Consider the following 24108-nt stretch of genomic DNA (forward strand, 5'->3'; position numbering starts at 1 on the left):
TTAATGGCTAAAACGGTCAATTTTATGTGCTGTACATATTATCACAATTTTTTTTTTTAAAAGATGCCCAAGAGTGTTTCACAAGAACTTTTAAACAGAGGCAGCAAACAGTGAAGAGCAATTTGTGTGCCACCCTCAGGTGCCAATATGGGGAAGATACCAGGGCTGCCCTGTGCTGGGGAAAGCCTTCTAGAACCAGTGGCTCCCCAAACACCCATCAAGGCTGCACCCCCATCAGGCCTTCTTCAGCTTCCTGGCCCCACACAGCCACCTGGCCACCATGCCCAGCAGCTTCCCACAGAGCCACAGGGTGCCCAGGGTGACCACCAGCAGGAACAAGAAGACGTCCAGCAGGTACTGCTCATGCCACGGCTGCTGCAGGGCGTGGGGCTTGAGGTGGGCCGCACCCCCTGTCTGGAGGATGTGGTCGATCCAGCGCACCAGCCTCTGGGCAGGGGTCAGGGGGTGGGAGCGCCTGATGATGCTGGCGGCCACCGCTGCTGACTTGTACCTGTTGGCAGACACAGAGGTGGGGCGTTACTCAGGTGGTCTCAGAAGTCTTAGAGACCTTGTATCACACACACTCTTCCCTCCACACACAGAAGACTCATTTTCAAGGAAAAGTTGTTGGCCTGGCCTGGCCTTGCCACAGTCTAGCTGGTTCCACTGAAAAGTTCAAACTGGTGCCTCCATGCAAAGACCATGCTCTATGCTAAATGTGCTAAACTATAAAAAAATAATAATAACTAGTAGGGCTAGTCTCCACACAAGGAGGCTTATCACAAAGTATAGATATATTATTTTATACATGTATACATATATATATAAACTTATATGCATAATAAGCAGCTACTTTGTGCCACTGTCTGGTTTATGTGACATATGTGACTCTGAGGACTGGAGTCCAAGACAAGGCCAGCACTTTCCTGTCCCATCAGAGCACCATTTTGGCCAGCGCTGGTTCCATGGGCTGCAGTCTACACATATGCACAGGACCCCACATTTAGACACGTCGTACCCTTGCTTTATTCTCTCCTGTCACTGTCTTAAAATTGTTAATCTTTATAACAAGGGATCACACATTTCCATTTTACTTTGGGCCCTGTAAATTATATACCCAGCCCTGATGCACAGTGTGTAGGGACCATTCCAACCCAAATGATCCATCACAAGAACAGCAGATTACAGCCATTAGGGATATAGGTATTTGAATAGCCAATGAAATTTACAAACTCATTCTTCAGAGGCTCGTCAGTGGTCCCACATAGGTCTCTACACTGCCCCCTGGGAGCCTGCTTGGGATTCCCTCTCTCTCAAAATAAATAAACTTTAAAAAACAAAACGTTACTTCTCAAAAAGTGAGCATTTGCTACACAAGAGATGCCAAATATAATGAAATGTCTGAGACTATCTGAACTCTGGAGAATAAAAACTTCTAGGGTTAAGAATCACAAGATATAGGGGCACTTGGGTGGCTCAGTCAGTTAAGCATCTGACTCTTGATTTTAGTTCAGCTTATAACCTCATTGTTACTGACTTTGAGCCCACATAGGGCTCTGTGCTGACAATGTGGAGCCTCCTTGGGTTCTCTCTCTCTGCCCCTACCTCACTTATGCTCTCTATTTCAACATAAATAAATAAACTTTAAAAAAAAAAGAATCACAAACCCTGTGGTTGTTTTCACTCATCTAACAAAAACTCCTATGGGTCGCCTTTAGGCAAGGTAATTATAAGTATTAAGGTCTCAGTCACTTTCTGCCCTTGAGACTTTAAGTCATTCAGGCCTTCTTGGTTATAAGGAAGACAGAATAAATATTCCGCTTCACATGAGATCATTGTGCTGGATGAGAATTTACCTAAGACATCGTGGGCCCTTTTGCTGACTCACTTAACAGAAATTCACCCCAACTTACTTTGTGGCAGGCCCTGTGCTAAGCCCTGGGAGCACAGGGGAAAACAAGAGACACACTTGGCCCTACAGAGGAGCTTTCTCTTTACTTTTTAGTGTGGGGGACACAAAATAAATTGAAACAGAAAGAAATGGGGTAGTTACTGATCCTGAGAACTGTTAAGGAAAATGAATTATGACTGAAGAGGGTGAGAGAGGAGTGAATTTAGGACTGTCAGACAAAGACCACTTCTCTGAGGAGAAGACATTGGAGATGAGCCTGACTGCCATGAAGAAGTCAGTCCTTCAAGACAGGAGAGGAGAAGGAAGGATGTTTTAGGGAGCAGCACTGACAAAGGGCCTGAGACAGGAAATGGTGTAGCACACTGGTGGACACAAAGTCAACCTCCTGCCTCACTTGGAATTCTACTATAAGCAGTCCATAAACAAAAGACCTCTCAGAGGTCCTGTGTAAGTAGGACAGGGTGCTTAAAACCCTAAGGTGCAAATTGTTATCAACATCCAACCTAAATTGTCTAGTCTTGATCTTAGGGAAAACAAGTCAGCTGTTAGCATCACACACATATTACTCCATGTCTTGGAAGTTTCAGCTTTTATTGCAAAAAGAGCCACACGGTACTCTTTGTGTTTGATGTCTTCATTCAGCCTAAGTGACCATAAGCCCAGAGAGCTCCATACCTCTTGTCTTCTATGACTTGTTTCATCTTCACAGCCAAGGTCTCTTCCTTTATCTGCTTTAATGGGATAGAGACACCAAACTTTTTGGCTTCTACTCGGACCAGGTTTTCTGGCTGGTCTCCAAAGAGGGGAATCCCCACCATGGGCACGCCATGTTGGATGGCCTCCATGATGCTATTCATTCCACCATGGGTGACAAAAAGACGGATGCGTGGGTGAGCTGTTTCAAATAAGAAAGAGAGCACAATATTTCAGAATGAATATTTTCAGAATGAAAAGCTTGAGAAAGCCAGGGCAAGCAGGAAGGGCAGAAGAATATACCAAGACAATTTCAAGGTCTGTTGGAGCCATTATAAAGATATTTTGCTTGCAATGCATCCAAGGTGCATGTACTAACATACAGAATTCTGAGCCTTGCCTTGCATAGTAATTCCTTGCCCTGGGCCAGAACGCAGCTAAGACTCAACACCCAGCGAACTCTCTAGACAATAATGCTCAGCAAGATATATATATATATATATATATATATATATATATATATATATATATGCAGATCTCTCTCTCTCTATATATATATATCCATCCATCCATCCATCCATCCATCCTACCATTTTTCTATAATCTCAGTGCCTCCCTTTGCTTCTCTCATCTGTTTTGTCATTATCTTTCTCTCTGTCTCTGTCTTTCTCTTTGTCTTGGGCATTCTTTTCTCACCTGCCAACTTATTTCCCTCTTCTCTGAATTCCTGACATATTCATTGACATTGTAATTCATATAGCAATCATAAAACTAATACTGTATGCATTGTCTCCTCAATACACGAGTAACCCCTTGGAACCAGAGCCTAGACTGTACACTTGAGTATTTCCATCTCCAGCATTTCTAGTCCACCTTATTTAGAACTAACTAGGATTAATGCTGAAAATGAAGAGTTTGTCTCAGCCTGTGTCATTCAACTGGGATGTGCATCAGAATCTCATTGTCTCTTCCTTAAAAGGAGCATCAACCATCACAATCATAGACTTCAAGATGTATTACAAAGCTGTAAACATCAAGACAGTATGGCATGGCACAAAAACAGAGACACAGATCAATGGAACAGAATAGAGAACCCAGAAATGGACCCACAAACATATGGCCAACTAATTTTTGACAAAGCAGGAAAGAATATCCAATGGAATAAAAACAGTCTCTTCAGCAAATGGTGCTGTGAAGACTGGATAGCGACATGCAGAAAAATGAACCTGGACCACTTTCTTAAACCATACACAAAAATAAACTCAAAATTCATGAAAGACAGGAAGCCATCAAAAGCCTGAAGGAGAAAGCAGGCAAAAACTTCTTTGATCTCAGCCGCAGCAATTTCTTACTCAACACTACTCCGGAGGCAAGGGAAACAAAAGCAAAAATGAGCCATTGGGACCTCATCAAAATAAAAAGTTTCTGCCCAGTGAAGGAAACAATCACCAAAAGTAAAAGGCAACCGACAGAATGGGAGAAGATACTTGTAAATGACATATCAGATAAAGGGTTAGTATCCAAAATCTATAGAGAACTTATCAAACTCCACACCCCAAAAAACAAATAATCCAGTGAAGAAATGGGCAAAAGACATGAATAGACACTTCTCCAAAGACATACAGATGGCCAACCGACACATGAAAAAATGCTCAACATCACTCATCATCAGGGAAATACAAGTCAAAACCACAATGAGATAGCACCTCACACCTGTGAGAATGGCTAACATGAACAACTCAGGCAACAACTGATGTTGGCAAGGATGCAGAGAAAGAGGATCTCTTTTGCCCTCTTGGTGGGAATGCAAACTGGTGCAGCCACTCTGGAAAACAGTATGGAGGGTCCTCAAAAAACTAAAAATAGAACTACCCTACAACCCAGCAATTACACTACTAGGCATTTATCCACGGGATACAGGTGTGCTGTTTTGAAGGGACACATGCATCCCCATGTTTATAGCAGCACTATCAACAACAGCCAAAGTACAGAAAGAGCCCAACTGTCCATTGATGGATGGATGGATAAACAAGATGTGGTATATATATACAATGGAGTATTGCTTGGCAAACAGAAAGAATGAAATCCTGCCATTTGCAACTATGTGGATGGAACTAGAGGGTATTATGCTAAGCGAAATTAGTCAGTCAGAGAAAGACAAATATCATATAACTTCATTCATATGAGGACTTTAAGATATAAAACAGAAAACATAAGGGAAGGGAAGCAAAAATAATATAAAAACAGGGAGGGGGACAAAACATAAGAGACTCTTAAATAGAGAACAAACTGAGGGTTGCTGGAGGGGTCATGGGAGGGGGGGATGGGATATATGTATAAGGGGCTTAAGGAATCTACTCCTGAAATCATATTGCACTTATATGCTAACTAAGTTGGATGTAAATTATAAAAAATAAATAAATTATAGAAAAAATAAAGCAATAACCTACATAGTTCCTCAAAAATATTTAAAAACATAAATTTAAAAAAAAGAGCATCAATAAGGGGTGCCTGGGTGGCTCAGGTCATGATCTCACAGTCCGTGGTTCCCAGTCCCACATCCAGCCTTGTGCTGACAGCTCAAGCCTGGAACCTGCTTCATATTCTGTGTTTCCCTCTCTCTCTACCCCTCCCATGCTCACACTCTGCCTCTCCCTCTCAGAAATAAATAAACATTACAAAAAATTTTTTAACAAAAACTCAAAGGAGCATCATGTACCTTGCTCCAAATAAAGAATTAAATTTGCAGAAATGGAGCCAGGAATCTGTTTCTTCAATTCCCGTGTTTATTTTGAGTCATTATCTTGGTCATGAGCCTCTGATCCAGTCAGTGGTTATGGAAGTAAGGGGTCTGAAAGAAGCAGCACAGGGCACAGAGAAAAACTACTGGGGTTGGCGGGGGGGTTGTGGGGGGGAGGTGAGGGAACTCTCTGGTACCAGAGACAAAATGGACCAAATAACCAGCTATGAGGTTGTTCATCTTGGCACTCAGGTATTTTGGCACATCCTAAAGACACTATTGGTATTAATGTTATGAAGGTATGAATTGCTCACACTTCAATAGCTAAGAAAGATGTGGGGGAGGGTGGTATGATATATGTAAGTGCACGTGGAAGAACAGGTACTCATGAAGCCGCTAAATACAAGGGCAACATCCCTCTGGTATGTATTCTCTAGAATCCATAGGTTCTTTTGGATTATGTTTGGGTGACCCTGTGTAAAACCTAATGCAGTAGGACAAGGTGACTTTGATGTCTACCAATATCTCACCTGGGATAGAAAGAATGAAGGAGAGATGGCTATTTGGGCACCTGATCTCATTGGGAGTAGGGCCTGATTCCCCAAGAACTCCAGCTGGCCATTCCATTCCTGCTTCTTGGAGACTTACCTTTAGGTATCAGCAGCTCCTTCTAGAGCAAGTGGGATTACCCAACTAGAGGTCAGAGCCCAATATGCTCTAAAAATATGTAAATGAGACGGGTGAAGCAGACTTGGGCAGTTCTTACCCAGGAGGTCATTCTGAGGAAGCCAGTCCACGATTTTCACATTTGCTGCCAATTTGACGTCTCTGGGCCAGTGAGATGGCTTATACTTCCATATGACTCCTTGAGAGAGATGAGCAAAGGCACTGTTCATCTCCCTGAGAAGTTCCTGGGATTGAAAGGTGCTCACCATGGAGCCCAGGGCCACAAGGACAAAACCAGAGTCTCCAAACTTAGCAATGAAATTCTCAAATTCCTGGAGAGAGTTCAGAAAAGAAAAAGACGTGAAAAATGTTGTTCATGAAAACCTAGACAGCCATGAAATGAAAGCCATTCATTTACTGAACACACCTTCCTGCTATTATTCCTAGAGCTCATAGCCCCTGGGGCAGCTCAGCACCCTCTGCATGATGCTCATCCCCATTGTGTCGGAATATCTTTCTTCTTTAAAAGCTTGATTTTGTGTCACGGCCATCCTAGACCCACTGCTCATCATAGGTCAGTGGAGACATGGTCACTTGAGAATTTCCTAAGGCCACCGGAAAATGGTAGTGTAAGAACAAATACTAGTGGGGTGTCAGGGTCTAGCAGAGGGAGCTGCAACGTCTGAGGCTAGATTGAAGAAACTGGGAGAAGGCCTGTAGCATAAGAAGAAGTGGAAGAAATGGAGGAAGCCTCCTGATCACTGGCTCAATGCACCATGTAGAGTGCTTTGCTCTGATACTTTGTGATATTCTTATTAACGGATCTTTGTAATTAATCTCTTACCTCAGTGGCTCACCCACATGACTACAAATTATATCTACATAAGAGGACACTTAAAAAGTGGTAATGCCCAGACCTAACCGTGAACTGGGCAGCTTGCTTTTTAAAGTCCTCAGGCAATTCTTAAGGAAGGCTGTGACTTAATGATGTAATCTTGGCTTAACACAGTTTTGTCAACTCGTGCTTCAAGTGTTTCTTCAGACTCTGACTCTGGACTTCTGCAGCCCCCTTTCCTCAGCTTCTATATCCTCATTCCTGGATTGATTCCATCTAGCATAACATTGCCTGGTTTACCATTCAAAGGACCACTTTGACAACAGCTTTGTCATTCTTTTTAATCACAAAAGCCACGTACCTCCATTATCTAAAAACTGGAAAATATAGAGAAACATTTTTGAAAAAAGCCTCTCTATCTCACAGCCACTATAACCCTTACTGCCATTATGCTCTTGCTTAACAACTCCCTCCCCCTACCCTATAACTAAGACCCACCCTCCTATCAAGTAAAGTCTCCTGCAATCTGGCCAGGCTGTATTTACACAATTGAGAATTCTGATCCAGTCTAGCTAGAGTCACCAAGGGAACCCAGAGTCATGCCTATCTTACTTTTACTTTAACACTTTGAGCTACTTGTTCTCTCCAGCTGGAACACCTTCCTCCCTAGCTCCATCCCTAAAAAACCCTACCACCAACTCAAAGCCCATCTAGTCCATGGATCTTTCCCCAACTCTCCCTGCTCACTGAGTACAAGGTCAGTAGAGGAAGCATAGACACTTGGGTACCTAGAAGACCCAGGTCACATCAGGGCTTTCCCCAGCTCTGCAGTGAATGGTAGTGGGAAAGTCACTTACACACCACCTCAGTCTCTGTCTTCTCTTTTATAAAAATGGAGATCATCATACTTCCTTCCAGGTGGCAAGATATTATTATATAAGATAAATTGCATAAAATGGCAACACAGTGCTGATAGGCAAAAGGAAGCCAACTCATCTTAGCTCCCTCCCATTTAATAACTTCTATTGCAGAAAAATAAATAAGTAAACAAAAATAAGAATAAATAAAAACTTCTATGGCAGAGGAGCATCCGGGTGGTGCAGTTGCTTAAGCGTCTGACTCTTGATTTTGGCTCAGGTCATGATCTCATGGTTCTTGAGTTCGAGCCCCACTTTGGGGTTTGTGCTGACAGTGTAGACCCTGCTTGGGATTCTTGGTCTCCATCTCTCTCACCTCCTACCCTGCCCATGATCATTTTCTCTCTCTCACACTCTCTCTCTCTCTCTTATAAATAAGCATTAAAAAAAAAAAAAAAAAAACAAAAACCTTCTATTGCAGTAGTCTGAGTTTATGGATTCAAACCAACTTAGCAGTTTTCACAATTTACAACGCCCAGGCCTAACCCCAGATCAAACAAATCAGAAGATAGGCTGAGGATGCTGGAGATGATGTCTACAGTTCTTACCACCCAGTCCTACCTTGGTTACACACTCATAGTGTTGTGCATTTCATTGAGAATAACTCATCTCTTTTAACAATTCTCCCATTTAATGGATTCTTGCCACGTAGTTACTATACACATGATCATACAAAACGCACATGAAAATATCAACTTCTTAAAAGGCTTATGCCAGGGTGCCTGGCTGGCTCATTTGGAAGAGCATGCTCTTCTTGACCTCAGGGTGCTGAGTTCAAGCCCCATGCTGTATGTAGAGATAGTAAAATTAAAATAAAATAAAGAGCTTATCCTACCAAGGCCAGGACTAAAGAGGACACTCAGTGTACCATTTAAGGAGGCCCTCAATCTCAGGGTTGTGCAAGTCCTAACACTCTCATTGCATGGCCCTAAAAATGAGTACTCCCTTAAAAAGCATGTCCTAGGTGCCTTACTTGCCTCACCCTACTTCCTTCCCAGGATTCCACTGGCAGGGCAGTCACCAACTCTGTGCTGAAGACCTCTGCATGAAGCCCACATGAAGAGGTACAGTTTCACTTACTTGTGGGACTGGCGTTACAGGTCTGGCCATTAAGCCTCCAACATACACAGTGTTGGGAAGCAGGGGCCTAGCAAATTCAAGGGCAAAGTCAGAGTTAACAAACCACAGCTCTGCTTTCTTCAGAAGATGAGACAAAACCGGCCTAGAGCCTTCCGGGAAATGCTCCTTGATGGTATTGTCATATGCAGACTGGATTTGCCTTTGCTTCATGGTGAAATCAAAGAACATCAGAAAATTCTTCACTCGGCCCCAGAAGTCCATGTGGTCCGTTAGCAAAGAATGCAATACTGGCACATAAGACAGAGGGTTTGGTAGTCCAAAATCCATAGCACCAAAGGAGGAAGAGAGAATGGACACAAATGGTTTTCCAAGCTTTTCAGCAACCAGGAAAGGACAGTAGTCAAAATTTTCAACTATCACTAGGTCAAAGTTCTCATTCTTTAAGGAATCCATGATATCACTTCTCCTTAGAAAATAGCTGCACTGAAGCCCTACTTGTTCCATAAATTTTAAGAATTTTCCAAATGTGTATCTATAAGAAAGAGAAAAACGGTAAACATTCATTGGATGTGTTAATTCCACAATACATAAAAGAATCTTGGGCTACAAAGAAAATATCCCAGATAAGCAAGACCACACCTAGCAGCAGCCCACCTCTTCCACCACTGCCCATTAGTACCATCATCTCAGGCACTCTGAGCCGATGTTCTGCTCTTGAGAGGGTTCCCTTCCTCCCCTCCTCTTCCCTCCTTTATCCAAATCCCAAGTACTTTTTATGCCGGTTTCTTAAAAAAAATGTTCTTTGAGTTCTGGTATCTTGAAATACACGGGCACAATTATATTGTGTTAACCAAGAACAAATCACCACCAATGGACCTTCTGCTCTGGGAACCTTCTCTCACCATAGCACATCTCACAAATCTCCTTTTATTTGATAAAGTCTATAACTTCCTATTAACTTTCTTTTACATACTGACTTTTTATGAGTGTTTTTCTTATTTACTTAGCCAAACCGTGGACATAACTTGGTAACACAGTTCCATAAATATTAACCATACAGGCTATTTTTAAAAATCACTGTATGTTCTGAATGTGACAGATCACCTCACCCAAGGGACTATTTTATAATTTTAGAAGTCAAAACTCAGCCAAAATGGGAATTCCACCTGTCTGTGCCCACCACCAAGCAATGAAAGAAGAGAGAGAAGAGAAGAGAAGAGAAGAGAAGAGAAGAGAAGAGAAGAGAAGAGAAGAGAACAGGGGAGAAGGAGAGGAAAGGAGAGGAGAGGAGATGAGAGGAGAGGAGACGAGAGGAAAGGAAAGGAAAGGAAAGGAAAAGTAAGTCCTGGCAAATAAACATATTATTAGCTTTTCTATTTCAATGTAGGTTGAAGTGTCCAGAGAAGATAATGACAAAGAATATGAACATATAATTAAGACTTTGCCTATGAGAATATTCCAGGGGCCTATCTCCTTGCAATGCTTTCCCATCACTGCCTATATAGAATATGACTGTTTCCTTCCTGTTTATACAATCCACAGAGAAATAGGTAAGGATGTCCACTGTACTTTAAGGTATCAGAGTTAACAGGTGCAAGAGTTCAAGATATCAGGGGCCTCCTGACTGCATGGAGGACCAAGAGAATCAACACCCTGGCATCCCTGTAATTGTACTGTACCCATTGTACCTCAGATAGAGAAGACCCAGAGGCAGAGAACTTATTAGCTATATACAGAACTTGGCCTGACATGTAGAATTAACTTCAAGTTGGGAATGCAAGCTGGTGTAGCCACTCTGGAAAACAGTATGGAGGTCCCTCAAAGAACTAAAAATAGACCTACCCTATGACCCAGCAATTGCACTACTGGGTATTTATCCAAGGGATACAGGTGTGCTGTTTCAAAGGGACACATGCACCCCCATGTTTATAACAGCACTATCAACAATAGCCAAAGTATGGAAAGAGCCCAAAAGGCTATCGATGGATGAATGGATAAAGAAGATGTGGTATATATATATATATATATATATATATATATATACACACACACACACACACAGACACACACACACAATGGAGAATTACTCAGCAATCAAAAAGAATGAAATCTTGCCATTTGCAAATACGTGGATGGAACTAGAGGGTATTATGCTAAGTGAAATTAGTCAGAGAAAGACAAATATATGACTTCACTCACATGAGGACTTTAAGAGACAAAACAGATGAACATAAAGGAAGAGAAGTAAAAATAATATAAAAACAAGGAGGGGGACAAAACAGAAGAGATTCATAAATATGGAGAACAAACTGAAGATTGCTGGAGGGGCTGTGGGAGGGGGGATGGTCTAAATGGGTAAGGGGCACTAAGGAATCTACTCTGGAAATCATTGTTGCACTAGATGCTAACTAATTTGGATGTAAATTTAAAAAAAATAAAAAATAAAATTTAAAAATAAATAAATAAATGAAATAAAATAAAATAATGTATCAGCATTGGTTCAAAAACTGTAACAAGTATACCACACTAAAGTAGAATGTTAATAATATACCGACTTATGGGAATTCTCTGTATCATCTTCACAATTTTTAAAAATATATGTAAGAATGTTGTTAAGAAACGAAAGTTGTTAATAAAAATAAATTATAAGAAAAATAAAGAATTAACTTCAAGTTATACAGTGGAAGTGACTGTCTAAAATCCTTCTCTGCTATGCATTTTTTGAAGATTTCACATAGCAAAGGAATGATAACCAGATATTGTAGATACTTACAATAGTGCTGTAAAAATTTCCAGATATAGCTCATTAAGCATGCTTAAAATTAAGCTAATAAATAGAAAACAATGTTTAAGAATCCATGGTTACCCATGCCTGTTTCCAAAAATATTAAATGAAGGGAGAAGAGACTAAGCCTATATTTAATATAAATAACAGCACAAGATTATATAGACTAAGTGTCAAATGAATAGATTAGATCAGTTCTAGACAGGAAGGACTGTGGTCTCCCAGTTGAGGGAGGAAAAAAGACTTTATGAGAAAAGTCAAATGTAAGCAAGACCTACACTAGTAAGTAGAATTTTCAGATAGAAAGAAGGCAAGGCCACTATAATTAAGTTAGGAACGGAAGTTTGTGTTTCCACATTAATGTCTAAGATTAAGCAGTTATGTGCTCCTTTCCATTCAGATGAAACAAAGGACTCATGTCTTATTTTGCATGAGGTTCATTGCATTTTTAAAAGGACGTTACATGGCCAAAAATAAAAAAAAAATAAATAAATGGACTTTACATAGCCAGATGTTTAACTGGTACAAAACCAGGGTTCATAATTCTTCCCTCCAATACTAGAATATGTGTGAAGAAAAGGAGGAAAAGTAAGTGGCTCTCATTTCCCTATCAACAGTGAGAGGTTGAGGTACCTGTGCTTTTGTGGTGGGGAGGTTATAAACAAAGATTGTAAGAGAGGTGTTGAAAGGAAGTCCCAGAAAGATCAACCTCTACTTGCTACAGAAATCCATTCATGGAAGAGGCACAGTACACAGCAAAGAAGAATCTCGAGTGACTGCACTGGATGAATTGGTGTAAATACTTGTTTCCCTAACCATCCACTCATCGTCTATTCCTTCATCCACCCACCCCATCCGTCCATCCCTGTCTTACGTCTACAGTCCAAGCATCCAGGCATCCATCCATTCATTTGTATTGCTAAAATAGTGACTCTTTGGTTCAAAGACATAACAATTACCTGCCACCCAAAGATTCTTCAATAAAAAAATCAAAATTATTCTTCAATCCTTTGTTACAGTCTTCAGGTGGAAGCCAAGGGATAACTTGGTATGATATCTCCTTCTCTTTAAAATCTAGAAAACACCCATGGGTTAAAAATGTGAAATATGCCACAAACCATGGATTAACATTAGCATGATAATATCATCATGTGTTTGCTTAAATAATTTTATATTTATAGAATGTTTGCCTTTTGATTTATTTTTGTATGGTTTGGTTGCATTCTCATTCATTTAATCTTATAAAATGATTAACATCTATGGAGAATCTTACACTGATTGAGGAGTGCTTTTCAATTTAAAGTTATAGAAGCTTCCATTTAAAGCCTCCATAAGGCATAGCTATTTGTCCTATTTTACAGGTCAGAAAACAAAGTGAATTGAAGTTAAGACAATTTGGGGCGCCTGGGGGGCGCAGTCGGTTAAGCGTCCGACTTCAGCCAGGTCACGATCTCGCGGTCCGTGAGTTCGAGCCCCGCGTCAGGCTCTGGGCTGATGGCTCGGAGCCTGGAGCCTGTTTCTGATTCTGTGTTTCCCTCTCTCTCTGCCCCTCCCCCGTTCATGCTCTGTCTCTCTCTGTCCCAAAAATAAATAAAAACGTTGGAAAAAAAAAATTTGAAGTTAAGACAATTTGTCAAGGTTGCACACATAGGAAGTACAGTCTTTGTATTTCAGTACAGGTCTGTTTGATTCCAGAGCCTCTGCTCCTTCTGTTTTAGAAAAACGCATTTTCATTATTTAGAGTGATAAATCCAAATAGTTTTTTGATTCAGTAAAAAGTACTAAAAAGCTTCTATAAAATACTAGACCGCTGTACCTCTACTTACCAACATGGTTTCTCCCATATACCCATGTGTAATAAAAAGTCTGAGTCCACTTTTGATGTTTGACTGCTGACAGTTTTCAAGCCCTATCTCCCATGCCCTCTTTTATGCTTCTTCACCTGGGCAAACTAGTAAGAGAGTCAGCATGGTCCCTCTCTTGACCCTAGTGGGAGTTTCAAACCATGCAAGGAAGGCCGATGAGGGGGAACCCTCAACACATCCCAACTCTCTACTCACAATAAAAACTCAAACTAGTCATCCCTCCAGCCTCTAGAAAGCCATATTTCAGATTTTCTTAGGAGCCTGTCCTACTCTTCCAAAAAAACATGCCCTACTATTTGAGTAATAAAAATTTCATACCCTATTATGTATGTGAGCTTTCATCAGTCATAACATTCAAAAGAGTAGAGCATATCTTTGGGTAGGGGCATCATCTTCTACTACCATGTTCTACTCTCTGGACCTCAAACCCTTATGTACATATCACATAAAAATTACATTCACACCACCCCAACATTCCAACTAGTTTCAATCCGTCACATCATCAATTCATAGTTCATTCCATGCTCAAGCATTCCATGCTCAAGGATTGGAAGAAAAAACATTGTTAAAACATCTATGCTCCCCAAAGCAATCTATACATTTGATGCAATCCCTATCAAAATACTACCAGCATTCTTTGCAGAGCAGGATCAAATAATCCTAAACTTTTTATGGAACCACAAAAGACACCAAATAGACAAAGCAATCCTGAAAAAGAAAAAACTGGAGGCATCAAGATTCTGTATTTCAAGGTATCTCACAGTGCTGTAGACATCAAGAGGGTATGGCAGTGGCACAAAAATAGACACAAAGATCAGTGGAACAGTACAGAAAACCCAGAAATGGACGCACCACTATATAGCCAAGTCATCTTCAAGAAAACAGGAAAAGAAACAATGGAAAAAAGACAGTCTCTACAACAAATGATGTTGGGAAAACTGAATGGAGACATGCAGAAGAATGAAATGGACCACTTTCTTACTTCATACACAAAAATAAATTCAAAATGGATGAAACACCTAAATGTGAGACAGGAAACCATCAAAATCCTAGAGGAGAACACAGGCAGCAACCTCTTTGACCTTAACTGGAGCAACTTCTTACTACACATATCGCTGAAGGCAAGGTAAACAAAAGCAACAATGAACTACTGGGATTTCATCAAGATAAAAAGTTTCTGCACAGTGAAGGAAATAACCAACAAAACTAAAAGGTAACCTACAGAATGGGAGCAGATATTTGCAAACAACATATCTGATAAAGGTTTAGTATCCAAAATCTATAAAGAACTTAACAAACTCAACACCCAAAAACCAAATAATTCAGTTAAGAATTGGGCAGAAGACATGAATAGACACTTTTCCAAAGAAGACATCCAGAAGACTAACAGACACATGAAAAGATGCTTAACATCACTCATCATCAGAGAAATACAAGTCAAAAGCACGATGAGATAATCACCTCACACCTGTCACAATGGCTAAAATTAACAACACAGGAAACAAGAGCTGTTGGTGAGGATGTGGAGAAAGCACTGCATTGCCAGTGGGAATGCAAACTGGTGCAGCCACTTTAGAGAACAGTATGGAGGATCCTCAAAAAACTAAAAATAGAACTACTCTATGATCCAGCAATTGCACTATGAGGTATTTACCCAAAGGATACAAAAATACTGATACGAAGGCATACATGCACCTGATGTTTAAGGCAGCATTATCAACAATTGCCAAACTATGGAGGAGTCCACATGTCTATCGTCTGAGGAGTGGATAAAGAAGATGTGATATATATATATATATATATATATATATATATATATATATACACACACACACACACACACACACAATGGATTACTACTCAGCCATCAAAAAGAATGAAATCTTGCCATTTGCAATGACGTGGATGGAGCTACAGTGTATTACGCTAAGTGAAATAGGCCAGTCAGAGAAAGACAAATACGATATGGTTTCATTCATATGTGGCATTTAAGAAACAAAACAAACCATCATTTTGGAACAGTAGGGGAAGAGAAGAGAAGAAACAAACCACAAGGCACTCTTAATGATAGAGAACAAACTGAGGGTTGATGGAGGGAGATGGGTGAGAGATGGGTAGATGGGTGATATATACTAAGAAGAGCACTTGTGTGATGAGCACTGGGTGTTGTATGTAAGTGATAAATCACTGAATTCTACCTCTGAAACCAATACTGTACTGTATTTTAACTAACTAAAATTTAAATTAAAAAAAGAAAGAAAATAAACCCCTAAAGCAAAGACAGTTATTGTGACCTGAAGGCCACTAAACAAGAGGATTCCCCACAGTCCTCCACCAATACCACGTCACAGGCACAAATAACAGTGGGTGTGTTGTTTCCTAAGGTCGGAAGACAGACTAGTCTACACACAGACCAAGAAGCACCTCTGGATGGTTAAATTTGAAGAAATTCTAAGAACATTTCCTCCAAAAGGTCATCCCCACATTTACTTTCCAAACACTCTGTTAAACCTTTACTTTGGATCAAAGATCAGGCTTCATATTAAATGATGGTATTAATGTGAAAACATCTATCCCAGTGCTAGTTACATAGTAAATGTTAGATTCTCAAAATGCATGGCAACTGCCAAAATAGTTTTCAATCAATCTAAAATTTTAACTTAACTTAATTACATTTATAACTTTAATTAAATTTAATTACAATTTCCAAAATCAATAAGCTACATTGAAAATTACTACACTACAGGTATTTAATCATGTCTGTCATCAAGGCAGATACAAAGAGATACGTATATAAATAATGTTCAGTGACAAGTCCAGAACCTAATTTAGAAAATGATTAAAATGATCTTAAGTAGGGACTCAAATAGATATTTATACACCAGTTTTCAAAGCAACATTATCCACAATATCCAAAAGGTGGAAATAACACACATGACCATAGACAGATGACCTGATTAACAAAATAAAGTATATGCACTTTAATGGAACATTATTCAACCTTAAAAAGGAAAGAGACTGTGATCCATACAACAACATGAGTCTTAAAGACATGATGTACAGTGAAATGAGCCAGACACAAAGACACAGATAATGTGTATTTCTACTTAAATGGGGTATCTAGAATAGTCAAATATTTCGAGAAGTAGAGTAGAGTAGTGGTAACCAAGAGTAGTGGTTACCATTCCTGTCTGAGATGATGAAAATGTTCTAGAGTGATGGTTGCACAACAATGTGAATGTACTTAAAGTCACTAAACTGTCCAAAACAAAATGTTTGGTGATCAATTTTATGCTGTGTATATTTTACCACAATAAATATCTTAGAAGAAATTTTCACAGTAAAAAAAATTTGTTTTTAATAAAATCTAAACAACAACAAAGGCTGATCACCTTCAAAATTTTATAATTTCTCAGAATTTTATTCCTCAAAGATGCTGATTAAAATTGAATCTTTTTTAAATCAAAGCCTGAGAAAACTACAGATTGAGCAATCCAGAGCTTAAAGTCCTAAAGCCACCCAACACTATTATTAACCTGCCATATGACCTTGGGCAATTCATTTCAGTTCTCTGGGTTGCTGACGTCTTGTCTGTCAACAGAGAAGAGTTGATAAGATTTCCTTGCTCATTTTGACTAACATTCATTGGATTCGATGATTCAGTTAAGAACATCCAACATCATTATCCACAAACTCATGGGCAGTCATTGATTTTTCAAGAAAACAAAATCATCTCAATTATAGGATCTGATCTCACCTGCCTAAATAAGGGGCTTCCTGAGAGACCTTCCTTAAATTTCAGTTATCATAGGAAGAAAAGTAATCTCTGATATAAAAAAAAAAAAAAGAATGATCCTTTCCTATTAGAAATCTTATATATGGATGAACACTTCTGTTCACATATTTTCAAGCTATGTTATGAAGTGCCATTTACCAAAATAGCCTGTAATAACACGTGGACTGTTGGTTGGGATGAAGGTAAGGGAGGAAAATATGAGACTACAGAGTGTGGAGTGCTGGTAGACATAGCCAGCAAGTTTTACAACACCTTACTTAAATGCGCGCACACACACACACACACACACACACACACACACTTTTCATTGTTTGGGTCCAATTAGATTTTAAAAACACTTTTCTGAGCCCATTTATGCAAAAGGCATTGTTGCTTCACTCTACACTTTGCATAGAGCAGAAGGAATCAAGGATTAGTGGGAAAAGATACCTGATATGAATGAATTCCCTCTCTGGTGAAGCATGGTGACATTATGACCATGATCTTGAAGAATCTGAGACACCCGGTCCAGCAGCAGATGATGGCTCCCACCTAGGAACAATTCACAACTGCATCTTTGTAATCATGAGAATAGAGTGCGTGAAGTTGATGGGGTGATAGAGCCAACACATGAGAGATAGAGAACAGAAAGATGACAGTGAGTAGAGGAAGATCAGCTTCATCAGCCACGCTGCCCATCTCCATCTGGGTAAGGCACAGCCACTCACCCTGAGCCTACTTGCCCAAACCCTTGACCTTGGCAAACCTCCCTCTGATTCTTTTGTGTGACTCTGGTCACAAAAGTGACCAAACATCAGTGTGATGAGCCTCTCTGTGCTTAGGCTTTAAGGAGTTCCTGATTCTAAGCACATGCTGATTCTAGCCAGGCCTTATGGACACTTGGTGCCCTACAGAAATAACTGTACTGATGGAAAGTTTGGCACAGTGCTATATATGAGTGTGAAGGACTCCTAGCGGAAAATTAATCAGAGCATTTCTGGAATCCTTCTCTCTGGAAATTTAGGCTAATGTGAGGGCCAAAACATGGGAACTTAACATCAGTCCAGGAAAGAGCCACTGGAGCAAAGGAGAGAGAGACACCACTTAGAGCCAAAATTCTTCAGATTCAAATATATTTGGCAGGAGGCTTCTCAGTTGGGGTCTGCATTTTGCTGAATATCAAATTAAGGCATTCAGAATAATTGTGGACGCTTGCAGTGTAACTGCAGGATCCTGTATGCATGAGAGACTGAGACACCACCCATCCTAGAAATATCCTGGGATCCTAAGGAAACAGAGTATGATCCCCTGGGGAGGTACAGTTTCTATCACATCAAGTTGTATCTAAAACCATATGCTACCAGGGGCCATTTTTATGGAATCTATGAGCCTCGGCAATAGTCAAAGCCAGACCACACGGGAAGGAACAGAATTTGCCCAAGCTGGGAACTGGGGGTTGTTTGGAAGATGAAGGTCCCATGATGATTGGGTCAGCTCACATGGATGTGGAACCACAGTAATAAAAAAGTTTAAAAAAGAACTACAGCAGTAGTGTGCATCTGGCTTCTTATACTCTAGTTTTTAATAGCTATACTTGTGTTGCCCTGAGGTAACACAGATTACATAAAACATGAACCCTACCCCCTCAGACTCCCTGCTCTGACTCTACCTTTAACCCATGCCGGAAATGGATTCAGGAGAGAAGGCTTCCTGCACCTGTACAGGCAGCCATTCCTAAAGGTCTTGGTGAGCACAGTGCATTCTGGAACAGAGGCAGGGCTTCAGTGCCTCCAAACCACACCTTCCTCCCCACCTCACAGAGTCCAGAGGACATGTACTTACAAGAAGGGAGGGAGTGCTTTTGTGTCACTGCTACTAACAATCAGAAAGGAAACTAAATGAATAAAAAAGGAATTCAAATGCAGTTACAGGGTTTCTTAAAGAGTGATTTTTAAAACTACCCACTAAAAGTGCATGAGATTGGAAGCTGTGAAAAGGCTGCTCCTGGGCTGAGAGAGCAGAGTAAATTCCTGCTGTGTGCCTTTAAGGAGGTCCAGTGTGCTCTGGCAAAGGTGCCCGACCCTTAAGTTTCTTGTTGAGGAAAACACTGTGGGGGCTAAATGAGATGATTCAGCGTCCTTCCAGCTCTAAGATCCCCCGATTCCCAGTGACCTATATAGTCAAGTGACCTAAAAGAGCCCTCTGTGAGTTGAAATACAATGTTGGGGAAGCTCCATCCGAGGATGACCCTTTATCCTGATATGATTTTCCTTTTCATCTGCTAGTCCCTTTGGTGCAATAGTAAAGGAGATAAAACTGAGGCCACAAAATGCAAAATTAACAGTCCCTCAAGTCCTTCAAACACTTCCAGCCCCACGGATGAAAAGGAGTGGGCACCGGAGAGACCTGAACGCCCAGGGTCCAGTCCCCAACCCTGGCCAGTTCTCCAGGTTTTCTCTGGATGAAAACACCCTCCTAACTGTTATTGAAATGCCTTCCCTTCTCCAATTGGCTCCCATGCAGCCTCAGAAAATCCGTGCTGCTGTCCCCGTGAGCTCTTCCCTGGGCCTCCAAGAGCCTGCAAATGCTCCCCCCACAACCCCGTCTCTGTTGACAATTGCTGCACACCCCTGAGAAGCTTAGGGTGAGCCTCTGAATGTCCAAACCGCCCTGGGAAAGACGCTGCCCTGCGTCTCGAGCACAGGGAGGGATCTCAAACCTCTCGCCCCATCCCTGTGCCTCGGAGAGCTAGTCTGAATAGGGAGAGAGGAAAGGGTATTCTACTTTCTCCAGAAGTATCTTCTTCACCCCTACATGAGGCAGGGGCTCCTCATGCCCCAACAACCCCCTCCCGCCTCTCCCTCCTGCAGCCTGGGACCCAAGCGCTGTCTGGAAAACCCCACAGAGTGACCCTTTGGCCCAGGGCTATGTGCCTGAGCCTTCACGCAGGTGTCTGGGAAGAGCCTGTGTCTGATTCTCCAGCCACGCACTCACCCACCAAAGACAGGGTTAGGATCTTGGCGGCCTCAGAGAGCAGGAACCCGGGCAGAAGGAAGCCAGCTAGCAGCAGCACCCGCTGCCCCGCCATGCTCACTCCTGTACCAGCTGCGGAGCCCGGTCCTGTGCCCAGAGCCTGCACCCCGCTCCCCACACAGTAACCTGTGCGCCCTGGGGACACGCACTGCACTGGCAGCCAAGGAGATGCGCTGGCAGGCAGCTTGGGAAGAGGTGAGAGGTGGATCCGGCCTGTCGTCTCTTTCTGTCTGTGACTTCTTGCCCTTCTGCTCCTCCTCCCCGGGTGTTTGCTCCACTGGCTAATATGTCCTCACCCTCCCTAACCTCAGGCATCTGGCAGAAGGAAGGAGGGGTTAGTGAGCTCTCCTTAACCCCTCTCCTTCCATGGAATCACTACACTCTCTGCAGAGAACATACTCTGAACCAGGAATGGCAGGGACTTCAGGAAGTCACTTCCAAGATAGTGCCACCCCCAGGTGACTCAGACCCATCTCCATTTTAGAGACTCTTCCACGAATTTTCCCACCTCCTAACTGCACTATTGACCTCATACTGTCATCCCCATGCCCCATTTCCCCAGGTATCTGCTTAAAATCTCTGCGAGTCTTCCAATCTCAAGACACCGCTCCCTGGAAGGAGTTGTGTCTACTCTCTAGAAGTCAATCCCCAAGAGAAGTCCACCTATCATTCCTGGACTGTATTCTGAGGACCTCTTAAGGAGGTCATTTATTTATGAAGACGTGCTAGAGTCCTAACTCTACAAGTCCAAGTCTTTACCTCTACTGCTGAGACTATAATTCCAATGAGCATCATAAAATAGGACTGGGGATATTTCCACAGTCTCCTCAGGCACAAACTGAGGACATCTTGTCATTCTGACTCTTTGCAATGTCAGCCCTGGGAAGAACAGGGCATGCAAGCCCCAGAAGGCATTTTTGCATTTTCTATCCTCAAAACAAGACTGGCTCTTATAAAGGATTTCGGTGCAGCTTCCCTTACAGCCTTGAGTTGTCAGGTGACAGAATTCTGGGGAAGGAGGATGGAGTCTCTTTTCCAAGTGGAGGGGTATGATAATTCTGGAAGACTTTTGCTTTCCTGAGGCAGGGGCTCCTCTTGCTCCAACAAGATAGATTGACAAGAGTTTGCAGGAAAGGCAAATAGAAAATGAAAAAGTTTGTCAGGTGCCTGTTTTCAGTGTTATAGTGGGTGGCGGAGGCAGGAGCGAGGGAAACAGCCTGAGAAGGGACTGGACATGGAGGTTGGAATGGTTCAGGCTGATGCTCCTCCAACAGGGGCATGACAAAGAAGGTGGCTTCAAGGCTTAAAATATGAGGGCCACTGGTCCAAATTACCGTGGGAACAAAATCATACAACAGCCCTGCCTGACTGGCATTAAAGAAGGCCATACGGGCTGAATAAAGAATTCTAATTTTAAGAAGAAGCCAATGAGCAGGTATTTACAACAAAATTAGCACATGGATATGATATGGATAACAGGAGTTGCCAGAACTGGTGGGAAGCTCATAAGAAATGGTAACATCCCCCCTCCAATATGGCATCCCCCAAGCCTACATTTGGTTTCGGGCCTTCAGCTTCAGGGCCCACACAGCCACCTGGCCACCACACTCAACAGCTTCCCACACAGCCACACAGTGCCCAGGGTGACCATCAGCAGGGACAATAAGACATTCAGGAGGTACATTCATGCCACAGTTATTGGAAAGTGTGGGCCTGAGTTGCTACACCCCCTACCTGGAGGATGTGGTAGATCCAGCCCACCAGCCCCTGGTGGGGGTGGGGGGCTCAGGGTGCAGGAGCATCTGATGGTGCTGGAGCCACCGCTGCTGAAACGTACAGGTTGGCAGAGACAGAGGGTTGGTGGAAACATTAGATGGCAGGTTCTCAGCAGCTTAGGCTGAACAGAGAAGGCTGGTTTTCAGGTAATTATAACCTGGCCTGCAATTTACCAGCTGGATGCCTTAAAGAGTTTAATTTTATTAAAACTCCTGTGTGCACAGAATCCAATTTAATGCTGAAAGGTAAAGTTGCCCTTTATCAGTCTCTACATTCATGGAGTTTATGATCTACTAGACCAAAAGATACCTATATGGTTGCTAGGTGTGCTCATTGCTAACAAAGCGCCACTGTTTATAATCCTTTCAGTGGACAAAACTAGGAAATATATGGCTATAGATGTAGATATCAAGATCCTATATTTATTTCTCTGCCTATAGAAAAAATTATGAATTCATACTGATATCTCAATTCAATATATCACAGGGGTTGTTCTAATCTTCCTCATTTCCACATTTGTAATTGTCTTTTCCTAATGTAAGAAACAACATCAATACATTTCCTCATTTGCTCAGTCCTATCATGCCTAGAAAGCGAGGTCAAATACACTACCCCACACAACTGTAAAAAACCTACTCAGTAGACAAGTTTTGTTTGCAGTTCTTTCTGTATTTAGACTGAATACACATAATTGACCCTTGAACAGATGGGTTTGAACTGCACAGGTCCACGAATATGTGGATTTTTTTCAATAAATACAGTTTAGTACTATATTTTGCTTCCTTATGATTTTCTAATAACATTTCCTTTTCAGTTTTGCTCATTCACTTTGGGATTTCACACAGACTATGGAGGGAAAGAATAAAAAATAGTGGTTGCCTCACAGTCAGATTTATAGCCTCAAATATTTAGTCTGTATAAATGCAGTTTGGTTGTTGTTCAAAATGCAAATTACCAGGATTCAAACCTGGAGATTCTATGCAGTAGTTCTTGGGTGGGGCTTAGAATCCGTATTTTTAATAAGCATCTCAAGTGAACCTGACAAAGATGGGCTAAGAACCACACTTTGAGGAAAACTAATGCAGAGTGTGACCTGCATAATCCTGAAACACCAGTGTGGAAGGGTAATGGCTCACTGGAGCTGTATATATGTATACTGGGGTTGGGTTGGGAAAGGCTCTGACAAGGCAGCATATACAACTGATGAGATACCCATAGTAGAGCACCAATTGTTTCAGTGCTCCCAGGGCCCATATATCACCTTATTTCTCCGAAAAATGAAATATATCTTGTCAAATACATGAAGTGAACAAATTATTTGAAAAAAAAAAACGCAACTTACTGGGGTGCCTGGGTGACTCAGTCTGTTTAGCGTCCGACTTCGGCTCAGGTCATGATCTCGTGGTTCGTGAGTTCCAGCCCCACATCAGACTCTGTGCTGACAACTCCCAGCCTGGCACCTGCTTCAGATCTGTGTCTCCCTCTCTCTGCTCCTCCCCTGCTCGCACTCTGTGTGTGTCTCTCTCTCAAAAATAAATAAACATTAAAAAAAAATTTTTTTAAAACACAACTTACCAAAACTGACACTAGAAGAATTAGAAATTTTAAGTAACTTCAAATTGGTAATTTAAATTTCAATTTTTTAATAAAAATTGAATTCAGAATCAAAAGATTTCTAAAAAGACACCTATAGAAGCATAACCTCATAAATACAATAAAGAACATCAGACAGTTCTTCACTCAGCCCCAGAAACCCATGTGATATAGTTTTATGAGGCCTTTAAAATATTTTAAAATAGAATCCAGCAATATATCGAAAAACATAATAAATCATCACCAATTCTTTTATCCAAGGATGCAAGGTCAATTTAACAGTCAAAAACTAATCATTATAATTCACCACAATAACAGAGTAAAAAGGAAGTATCACATGATCTCCTCAATAAATGCAGAACAAATCTTCGACAAAATTCAACACTCTTTTCTTATAAAAACTCTCCGCATGGCTAGGAATAGAAAGTAATCTCTTCA

General features: G+C 41.4%; 1 protein-coding gene and 1 long non-coding RNA gene across 5 annotated transcripts in view; one reads left to right on the forward strand and one right to left on the reverse strand.

The window, feature by feature from the left end:
* LOC147584067 (UDP-glycosyltransferase 3A1-like) overlaps positions 1-24108 on the reverse strand; it is a 25044-nt gene continuing 936 nt past the window's right edge. For 2 of the 4 annotated variants that reach the window (XM_086677099.1, XM_086677094.1), the window contains exons 3-9: positions 23420-23602; positions 17719-17820; positions 12588-12702; positions 8844-9375; positions 6112-6343; positions 2588-2807; positions 1-511 (exon numbers count right to left, since the gene is read on the reverse strand). In XM_086677099.1, coding sequence (XP_086533225.1) covers positions 235-511; positions 2588-2807; positions 6112-6343; positions 8844-9375; positions 12588-12702; positions 17719-17752 — 1410 coding nt within the window. In that variant the 5' untranslated portion in view covers positions 17753-17820; positions 23420-23602 and the 3' untranslated portion in view covers positions 1-234. Of the gene's footprint in view, positions 512-2587; positions 2808-6111; positions 6344-8843; positions 9376-12587; positions 12703-17718; positions 17821-20262; positions 20583-23419; positions 23603-24108 lie in introns of those variants that run through there. The other 2 variants (XM_086677079.1, XM_086677089.1) reach the window with 2 other exon arrangements.
* The window catches only part of LOC147584068 (uncharacterized), a 9121-nt gene continuing 5212 nt past the window's right edge, over positions 20200-24108 (forward strand). The window contains exon 1 of the long non-coding RNA XR_015240758.1: positions 20200-20496. This is a non-coding gene — a long non-coding RNA (uncharacterized LOC147584068). The remainder of the gene's footprint in view (positions 20497-24108) is intronic.

Source organism: Puma concolor, chromosome A1 (assembly GCF_028749965.1).
Source record: "Puma concolor isolate L17-30 chromosome A1, mPumCon1.1.hap2, whole genome shotgun sequence".
In the NCBI taxonomy this organism is placed as follows: Eukaryota; Metazoa; Chordata; class Mammalia; order Carnivora; family Felidae; genus Puma; species Puma concolor.